An 11,146-nucleotide genomic window follows, 5' to 3' on the forward strand; every position below is an offset into this window, starting at 1 on the left:
AAACGGTACATTTTTCCTCTTCTGTATTAAAAGGGCATTAAACATCTTTCCTTAGAAATACACTTGAAACTTGTAACTTAGAATTCACAAATACATGCATAAACAACCGAGAGCGGCGCGTTTAAATATCATTTTTCGCGATATGAATATGTATGATTCATTTCTATTATAAACGTAGACGTTTCAAACGCCGTCATTCAAAAACGCTGCGAACTTTTATTACGACTTAATACAGAGATTTAAATTTTGTATTTACAGTGTTTCATAAATATTTGTAAATATCGCAAATACATAATGTGTTCGACGAATTAAAAATTAGACGAAATTGTCATAGATCCTTAAATGAAATACGAAGAAGCAATTTTTGTGTCTAATATTGTACTTTCTGGACTACGGAATAAATTCAGCTATAAATAATTCCTACGAAATAACTAGGCACTGATTTATTCGAATACAATGATTGTTTCGGAATTATTTTATTATTTAACTATCGAAAATAAAATTGCTTCAAATATTTAATACGACATTTCTCTTTCTCAACTTTTACATTAATTGAGTCTAGGTTAAACGCTATATGTCGCAGTATTATACGAAATTATAAACAATTTCAATAATATAATTTCGTCTGTATTCACAGTTCCAAACACATAGTTTACTCTGATATATCAGTAGTCACCGAATGCATGTCATGTAGAGATGTTAATATATGCCACGAGCTGAAGTGAATGCCCCCATTTGTATCAAGGTTTGCGATGATACGGTAAAAGCTAACAATTTCACCTATCCTCTGGTTACGTCACTTGCAGGATAGCAGATAAATAATTTAGTAATTTTTTGTTTCGTCTTCTGATTGTATCATTCATCTGGGAGATCGAAGACCTGCTAATTTATTGATCCCTTTTACCGGATAAGCTACTGCATCTACTCGGCGAAACTTGAGCTGTGTTATTATGCACCACTCACTCTTTTGTGAACTAAAGGCGCTTAGTCATTCTGTAGGACCCAGTTAGCACCGCGAGAAAATAAGGTGAGAGAGATCAAGTAAAACAGACACCTCAATTCCACTATGGATTTGGATCTATGCGAAGAGGTTAGGAAATCTCGTCCCGTATAGCTGACTCTATACATATAAACATATTAATGATAAATATCGATAACTTATTTATGCAACACGCACGCGGCTATGATTGGTAGAAAATTTAATAAGTAAGTCTAAAAGTCAAATTGAGAGGGAACTAAATGCATAGAATTAAAAAAATGCACAGTTCTAGGTTATGTTCATTAGTTTCTAACATTCAGAAGTTGGCCTAAATATCTCTGAAACGCGACATCTCCCTAGATGAAAGTTGTACAGAACAGAAAGAACCATACTCCTTCCATTGTTTTTTAAAAGATAAGAGCATTTCGATAACCAAAGCAAAACGTTGGACGAACCAGTCGATGCTACAGTTTAAATATGTCTTTTATATATATTGTAATTTATTTTTCTGTACCTTTAAAATTTTCTTATTCTTTCACTTTTTATTTCATTTGTATACGTATGTATGTACGTGAATATCATTTTGTGTAGTGATTATTATCTCTCAGGTATTTTTATGCGTATGTATCGCATGCATAACGTAAATACAGATGTACATGCGTTGCATACGCAGCGTGATGTGTTCTACACCACTGGATCGGCGAAGGTTTGTTACAAAAACTAGCCGCAAAATGTGATATTCAAGGTTAACATCTTTTGTTCTTTCGAAAAATGTCAACAAATCGATTGATTTGCGATCTATAGTTCATCATTCCATTCAACATCATTCAAATCTAAAGTATTAATTGTCCCATAATAACATTTGTAAGGATTGTCACGTGCCTATACGGCACGCAGCGCGTGCAGGCAATGGTTCGCTCGGGCCATGCAAGGCGTAAATATTGTAGTATCGTGGACAGATTGTGTAAGAAATATCGGGTGAACCATAAACAATGTTGCGAGAAAGCCGAAATGCCGACAGGCCAAAAGGAACTGGAAATTTCAATGGACCGAGCGGCCCATCAATGTGTCGTCGGTCTTTCAGTCGAATAGTTGCGCAAAAAAAGGCCTACGTGACCATGGCCGCGGACGATTGCGGAACACGTACGTGGTGGGGATAAAGGGATGTTTAAGGCAGAAAGACGAATTAACAGTCAGTCGTGAGTAGAGAAGTTCGAGTGTGGTCAGCGTTGTCGGAGAGTGTTGTCATCGTCGTCAGACGAGAGAGAGTTATCAGCGTTGTCGAGAAGGGTGGTTCGCGTGAAAGAGAGCGTTGGAACCGTAGTGACGATAGTTGTAAATTAACTATTTAATTGTCTTAGTTATAGCACATTACTATATTTAGTTCGCGTTAAATTACCATCGTTTCCTGTTTAATCCATTCTAAATAAATAAAAAGTCCTACAATATACATGTGTTTTGCGTGCAGTGCGAGCGAGTGTGTAGATAGCTCATCCTGGAACAAACGTGTGTCAACGCCCGGACAAGCACAATGTACCCTAACTAAACGAAATAATTTAGAAAACGAGAATAAACTACTTCAAATATAGTTGTAAGATAAGGTTAATCTACGGAAAGTTTGTAAGTTCGGAAATATTCTAGTCCCATACGAGTCCTATCCACGAGATTGCTTACTGATGAGTGGGGGCGTTAGAAATAAAATAAGATAAATTGAATATTAATTTCAATGTATATTGTGTTTCGACCACTCGCGGGGAGACGCGATCGCGAGGAAGCACGTCAACGGGAGTCGTAGATTCCCGTTACGATTAAATAATCGACGCCACGAAATGATCGATCTCCTATTTCGATTAGGATAATAGAGGTAGTTAAATTAAATATGACACAGATATAACAAGTATATAAAATCACAGTCTATTCCAACAACTTTGTAAAGAAGATAGTTACGCTGGTGCGTATGTATAAGTTAAGCAAGTGACTGATCTAAGGATGGAAACCCGGTCAGAATATGTTGACTGTTTGAAAGATGGAAAATCAGTGAAGTTCGGTGACGATGCTGTGGAGGAAACTAAGAATGAGTGTGTCTACGGGACCATCGGATTTGTTGATGACAATTTTGGCTAGGAGAGTGAGGGAAATAGGCTTCGTCGTTGGTTATTTGCTATGTTGGTGGGTGAGGACGGATGCTAACCGCCCTCGAGATAAAGTTGCTAGTGGGAGGCCTCATACGTGAGAAAAACCAGCTTTCCCGTGTCAACCCGTGGTGAATAATAAACTTTAGAAAACAATTCAGTGAAAGAATATTTGTTCGGTCTGAAGGAAGATTTTCGCAAGGCAACGGTGTTTACGTGAAAATGTTTATCAATACTACCTAGAACATCGCAATCGCCTATTATACCCGTAATTTAATACTCAAGCTATCGTCGATGTTTATATATAAATATCAGTAAGATAAAGGCAAAAGTGAAATTTAATAGCGAAAAAAGATATGCTTTTAGCTTATGGTCGGTGCGGTGAAAATGCAACAGCAGCTCGAGCCATCTATATCGAAACGTATCCTTAACGAAATCTCGATGGACATTCCAGGAACTTTGTAAATCGCTTCGAGATACTAGAAGTTTTAATGTTACCAACATAGCGTATCCAAGACTTACATCTGATGAAAATACTATCGTAGTTCTAGCAACGGTAACAGAAAGATTTAATAAAAGAAGCGTACTTCGAGTCCTTCACAATGAAATATATCACCTAGTTCCTCGTCAGGAGCTGCACGGAACGAATCCGGCCAGTGTTTTCTGGATCAATGACACAATGATGACTTTTTTACAAAAAATGTTACTTATCGAAGAAGCAATATTTAGTAATTGCGGGGACATTAATTTGAGAAACATACACAACTGGATACTACAAAATCCTCACTGACTTAAAGAAGTTGGCCACCAATGTCAATGGAGCGTTAATAGTAAAAGTAATATGTAGTGTGGTACACTCGGCAACCAATTAATACTTTATTAATGAATGATCACTTACTTCAGAGAATATCTCACCGATTTTGGTGACCTTGAAATATCTTGTCAAGATCAACATTCTGAATAACTTTTCGCTATACGTGTCATCGTCGCTTGGCCTTAGTATCCACGATATTCGTGAAAAATTTAATTGAATTTACTTTCCGTTATACGTCTCCTTGGCATATAGGTGACCGCATTTGTATACAGCCCAATACAAGATTAACTCACTGATGCTAATCGTTTTTAATATAAATTAAAGAAAGTCGATCGGCCGATAATACCAACATGATTTAATGTTTATTTCATTCGATTTTTTAAGCGTAGCGTGTAGCTGTCTAGGTAAATTCGATTGCTATAATTTAGTATATTTACATATACTACCAAACATATTTTTGTGTATAACTCAACAACTAAGACACTATACAGTTATCACTAGGTTCCACATAGCAATGTATACAGTTTATATACATTATCTTACATTCTCTTGATCAATTGAAGATCAAAATTAAGTAGAACATTCTATATATTGGCAAATTCATCGAAAATTATTTCTCGCTGTCATTGCCGGACTTCTAATGGTGGTCGGATACTATTCTAACCAACTCCATAACCGAGCCTTTCTGAAGCGCGGCGCTATTCCAAATATTCCAGATAGTTGTGCTTTAATTACTTTCGCGACAACTGAATGGATTCAGAACTTGTCGCACCTTTCTAAAGCGCGACACCATCTTGAATTTCCAAACTGTTGTGTCCTTGATATTCTAATTCATAACCGCATAAGTAGCGTTCGTATCGATGCAACTGGTAAGTAGACTCCACGTTTCGGTTTACCCGCTGTGTGCAGAAGTACTAGCACCGGAAGGATTAAAGTCTTTTTCAATGTCTTCTTGATTGTTGAATTGACGTTTTATTCGAGTAGTATATATGGCGCAGGTCCGAAATTGAAGAAGAATATTACAATGTTTAGATTCTCACCTTGTTTATGTGTATAGTCGACCACACTCTTGGAATATTATAATAAGTTAATATTATTGTTTGAAGACTATAATTCGTTGACAATTAACAAGGTCTTACTTCTTGATGTTACACAAAGGACTAAACTGACTGACTGATAATTGAAAACTCTCAACTCAAAAGAACTCAACTGCTAACTGCTCGACAACTTGAACTCCCTGCTTGATAACTTGAACTTGAACTGAACTCCTTGACAACTGCGAAACGCTAAGTGGCTACGCTTATTTATACAAAAAGATATCATGGAATAATTGTCACATGACGGGTTATTCCACGAATACACGGTGTTTCGACATGTAATTACTTCCGCAGACGCTGCAATCTTCATTTTTGCTGACGTCCTTCCAAGAAGTGTTAGGATTTTGTTTCTTCGCTGATGTCGTTTTCATGGAACTGTTTTGGACCTTTTCTCTTAGAATTTTTATTTCCGCTAATGATGAGTCGTACTTTTCTTGACCTGATGTTACCTTTTGCTGATACCGATGTTTGATTCTTTGGCGCGTGACTGTTACTTGTTTCTGCTGATGCTATGTGAGAAGGTCATTAGTCCCCAGACCTACGTTGTTTGCTTATCATACGGTGTATTGTGGTGGGGAGGGCGCGCGCAAGGTGGCGCGTGTCAGCGGATGTCTCATCGTCTCATGTTTCGATTTCGATATTCTTAGATCAGATTTTAATAACTATTTGTACGTGTCGTATCTTTTATTTCTCTCGAGTTTTCTGTTTTTAATTCCATTTGCCTAAAGTTGTGGATCGCGCTATTAGTGAGTTATGTCGTTGTTCCTTTTCTGCCTCACGTTATGATTCGGCTGGAGCGCGGGACGTGGCATCACAATTCAACGTTCTCCGATACTTTGGCATAAAAAGTATAGCATATCATTTGAAATAATGAAATTATATCATCACGTATAAAAAGGTACATGCACTACATAATATGGCTTTCCAAACTGTACAATTATTTGAGGTTTAGAAATTGCTTACGTGTGTCAGGTTATGTTCAATAGAATGTCAATAGTCATTGCATACAAACATTTATATGTCGTTGTCATTCGTTAAAATCGGCACCACCTTTTTATATTTTATCTGCTGATCATGTTCGCGTAACATTTTCGTCTGAATTTTAGCAGTGTACAACATTATTGTACTTAAAATATTAGACGCTTCAAATATTACAGGTGTCATATTATTAACATTTATGCGATATTTTTCAATAACCAGCTGGAGATTTTTTTACATTTCAGATATTACACGTTGGCAGTCAGATTGACTTACTTTGCTGCAAATTGACAGAAATTTCTCATAATTGTGAAAAAGAGAAATTGCAGAAACATATAATAGATGACATCGTTGGCAGACATCAACGAATCATACAATTCTCAAAGAATATTGAGAAAATCTTCACTTACATATCGTTGTGTCAATTTGTATCGAATATGTTAGTAATCTGTTTCATAAGTTTCATTTTGGTGGTCGTAAGTGAATTTGACTTATGATTAACAACAACATTGATAGATAATTGAACTGAATGTATATAAAACAAATGACTTTCATTGATAACAGTCTTCACATATGGACCAGGCGACTGTGTTAATAATGAAATGCTTTCCGTATTACATTGCTGTTAATTGTGAAGCATTTGTATTATGTTATACTGGCGAATATCTTACTTCTAAGGTAAGAAATGGAAATACTACATACGACATAATAGTTTACTAATGCTTATATACCTTCTTTTTAGAGCGAAGATATTACTAAATCTGTATATAATTTTCTTTGGTACGAATTAAAACCTCAAAATGCTCGTGTTATATTATTAATGATATTGCGATCACAGGGAAAATTAACATTAACAGCGGGAAAGTTTCTTTCCCTTTCTCTCGAGGCTTTTACGAATGTAAGACACTTGTGTTTATAATATGAAATGAATACATATAAAGTAAGAATGTACATACGTTCCGATTTTATTATTATTATTTTTTTCATTTTTGTAATTAGTTTCTATGTAAACGGACATTTTGTTTTCATATAATTATAGTAAATTAAAATTTTTAGATGTTAAAAGCATCTGCCTCGTACGTGTCTGTTTTGTACGCAATGTACTGATTTGTTGAAAAATCGTTTCAAAGTTTTATAGGTTTTATTTGAGCACGGAAAATTTTAACAAAAGTATCACGTTAATAGACTGATACATTTGATTTTCTTTGTAGAGATATGTAAATAGAAGAACTTGAACGTAATTAATCGAATAAAATCTCAGTTATTTAATTTCCCTAATATTTCACAAAATAAGTGCACAAAACAAAGATATCCCAAATAATAAAAATTGTATAAACTGCTTTATTTAAAGCGAATCGTGATATACGTTTACAGTGCATTCTCAAATAATGCGTGTATGTGAAGCATTAGCACTTTTCATGGCTAAAATGTAACCAAATAAATTAATTCTAAAACGATACATACATAACATTGATCATTATTGACAGTATTATTGATCGCGTGTGGTCTATATTGAAATACGATACAGATTACGTCTTAGTGAATGGCACAAGTTTCTCAATTTGTCCGCTGTACAGTAAGGCGTTCTAATCGCTGTGTTAACTGTGTGTATAAGACGATCGGATATACGTGAAATATGACCGTAGCGTACAACGAAATGTAGATTGTTTTCAATAAAGCACAGCTCATGGCGTTATGTTATGACGTGAATAGCCTTTCACGAGCGTTGTCAGACCTAAATATACGACCGTGGTTGAGTCCAATTACACGCCATTGTAATACGCCACTTGGTCGAATGTAGAAAAATGTAGTACAGGCGAAAGAGGAAGAAATCCAAAGTCTTGATTGAAAACATGTCAGTGAGTGAGACAATAAAAATGCAACGGCGAAACTTTTTTATTATTCATTTTTGTTGTATTAACCCTTCGCCACTGTTGATGAGAGTTTTTTCTGATTAAAAGACAGACCAAGCACGATGTAATACCTTCCTTGGAGTATATTTACTTATTTAATGACATTAACTTATCTCCTTTCTTAGTAGATATTATTATTATTATTATGATTATTAGATATGTTATCACGTTCGCAACAAATTTCCTTGGATACTAGTATAATCGGCTGGAGATGGAAAATACACCGATTTCCTAAGTAGAGAACCGCTCTCGAGTTATAGAGCCGGTACTTTGCTGCTTGAAGGGCCGCTTCTTTTTATATGAACTCTTTTAAAACGTTATTTATGTGGTTTAACTTTTTCTTTCAAAATTGCTACATTTAGAACAGATTACTAAAGCTAGCAGTTTTCAGGATATTACAAGACAAAGTTTTTGTGTCCCGTCATTAAGTTCTTTACGTCCCTTTCACACTGATTTTAATTTTTATAAAAGAGATACGTTTCGAAAGTTTATTCATACATATTTTTCGTTAAAGTTGATGAAATTTGAAATTTCATGTTACCCTTTAACTATAGGCACATTTCGATGACTTGTGGATAATATTGCACATGAGATCGTTCTCAAATAAACATTTTGTCATAACATCAGAGAATGTAATATATATTGTATAACGTAGTTAATGTATACTGATAGATCCTGACGTTAGCTCTTCGCACATAACTTGTCGCTAGGTCACCGGTTTCCTTGGCACTTAGAGTGGCGCACGAAAGTATTGGAACTCTTAAACTTACAAATTTCAATTAATAAAATGAGGTGTACTAAGCTAATTTGTTAAAACAATTTGATATCTACAGTGACGGGAAAGTCTCAAGATTACATCAGTAAAATTTGAAAACGATTCAATAATATAGACAGGAGTTATGATACATTTATTAAAAATATTCATGATAAGTGTCTCACAAAAGTATTCGAACGCTGTAACACTGTTGACAGTTTTTCATCTTCCTTTGCACCGAATGTAAACATCATTGCTAAATGAAAATATTGGTACGTTCACTTGATGTTAGGATATCGTTTCAGTAACAGCAACGTAAAAGTGTGCACAACATTATTTAAAATGAATATCAAAAAGTCTGAAACAAAAGTGTGAAAGAGAAATAATATTCCGATTACATGAGGACGGCAAATCATATAACGAAATTGCCAGAATTGTGAACATAAGTGCATAATACACTATATCATAAAAGAGTCAAAGAACGAGGGAACACTTGCTAACAAAGATCGCGTCAAAGCGCGTCAGCGAGAGGCGTAAATTCTCGCTACGATTCGGATAATCGACGCCACGAATTAGTCGTTCCCCTGTTTCGGTTAAGATAACAGAGGTGGTTAAATGAGGTTAACACTGAATTAACAGGGTTAACAAAAAATGGTATTTGACAATATATAAAACAGTATAATGAATCGCCACAAATTATTTTAAGGATTATGCAGTTAGTTTGATACAATAATTCGACTCGACTTTACAATATTTCTTTATGTATTTGGTAGATTAAGGCGACTTGGATTTCGTTCGTTAGACTCTCTCAGTGCATTCCGTTCGGATCCTCAATCGATACTGATTGCCCTTCGATGGTCCCTTTGTGTTCTATGGGAGGCGATCCCCACCATGCTCGGGTCACGCTACCGATCACGCCATGATCACGCGTGTCACCTTATGAGTATGTTTAAAATAACGAAACGAATCGACGTTTCTAGAACTCGCTCTGTTTGATGCTTGCCGCTACATTGTATATTTGTCAGGCCGATTGAGATGGTCCACTGTGGTGCCACGAGCGACGGTTAGGAATACGGTCTATGGTAAGCCTCGTGGCGTAACAAGATCGATCAAAGAAATTGACTGGAAGAGAGGAGGAAGTTATTCGCGAATAAAAAAAATCCTACTGCATCCGCTCCTCAACTCGCAAGTATGGTAGCTGATATGTTTCATAAAGAAGTTCACCCGGAGTTGTCGACGAATCTTACGAAACAATGATATTCATGGCAGAGTACCGCGAAAGAAGCCATATATTAATGCGGTAAATCATAAGAAAAGATTGACTTTTGCAAAAATCTATGTTAATAAAGATAATTCTTTTTGGAACAAGGTCATCTTTTCAGACGAGTCAAAGTTTAACATTTTTAACTCGGGTGTTCAAAATAGTGTGAAGGAAACCAAATACGAAATTGGAAATTCGACATTTACATGAAACAGTGAAACACGGAGGTGGATCGGTCATAGAGTGGTGGTGCATGGCTGCCAGTGACACCGGAAATGTGATATTTATTGATGGAATACTTGATAAATATAAGTATTTAAATATATCAAAAAATAACCTTAAAGAAAGTGCCCGTAAATTAGGATTATTGGAAGATTTCCACTTCCAACAAGATAATGATTCTAAGGATACTGCTAGAATTATGAAAGAATGGATCGTATATAACACACCACACATGTTAATTACTCCACCACAAAGCCCAGACATAAATCCGATTGAAAATTTATAAATTTCAGGTAATCTCAAATCAAGTGTTAAAGGATAAAATTATAGAAATATGGAACTCCGTTGAGTGTAGTTTTAGAAAATCATTGGTTTACAGTATGGAACGTCGATTGAAAGGCACTATTGCTGCTAAAGGTAGTCCAACAAAATATTAATATTAAATAATTTAATAATATATGTAGCGTTCAAATACTTTTGTGAGTCGATTACAATGCGTGTTTCTGATAAATGTATCATAACACCTACCTACGTTGTTGAGTCCTTTTCAAATTTCACTGACACAATCTTAAGACTTCTATCTTCCTATTGACATCTGCTTGTCTAAGCAAATTACTTTAACGTACATTATTTCGGCAATTCAAGTTTGCACATGTACGCGTTCGAATACTTTCGTGAGCCACTGTATGTGAAAAGCGTTGCTGTTTCGACCATTCGCGGAGAGACGCGATCGCCAGAAAGCACGTCAACGAGAGGCGTAAATTCCCGTTACGATTTCTACGTAACAGGCCGCAAAGCAAAAACGATAAGAACAGAACTCCAAGAACTGTTCGAAAAAATTAACGATTACTACTTCACATGGAAACTAAAAATCAATGCAAGCAAATGCGAAACTATACTATTTAGACCCAAATCAAGTGAAATAGGCCCAATAGAAAGGGAACATTGTAAAAATTTCCAAATAAAGGAAAAAGCAAACGAAGGAGAGCCCATACC

General features: G+C 35.6%; 1 protein-coding gene across 1 annotated transcript; it reads left to right on the plus strand.

The window, feature by feature from the left end:
• The first annotated feature begins 3,053 nt into the window (after positions 1–3,053).
• LOC122577086 (odorant receptor 85b-like) lies at positions 3,054–7,107 on the plus strand. The gene is made up of 5 exons (XM_043748169.1): positions 3,054–3,152; positions 6,246–6,476; positions 6,565–6,678; positions 6,743–6,898; positions 7,057–7,107. The coding sequence occupies exons 1-5, from the start codon at positions 3,054–3,056 to the stop codon at positions 7,105–7,107; spliced, it is 651 nt and encodes a 216-aa protein (XP_043604104.1).
• The last annotated feature ends 4,039 nt before the right edge of the window (positions 7,108–11,146 follow it).

The sequence above is a fragment of the Bombus pyrosoma genome, linkage group LG17 (genome assembly GCF_014825855.1).
Source record: "Bombus pyrosoma isolate SC7728 linkage group LG17, ASM1482585v1, whole genome shotgun sequence".
Taxonomy (NCBI): Eukaryota; Metazoa; Arthropoda; class Insecta; order Hymenoptera; family Apidae; genus Bombus; species Bombus pyrosoma.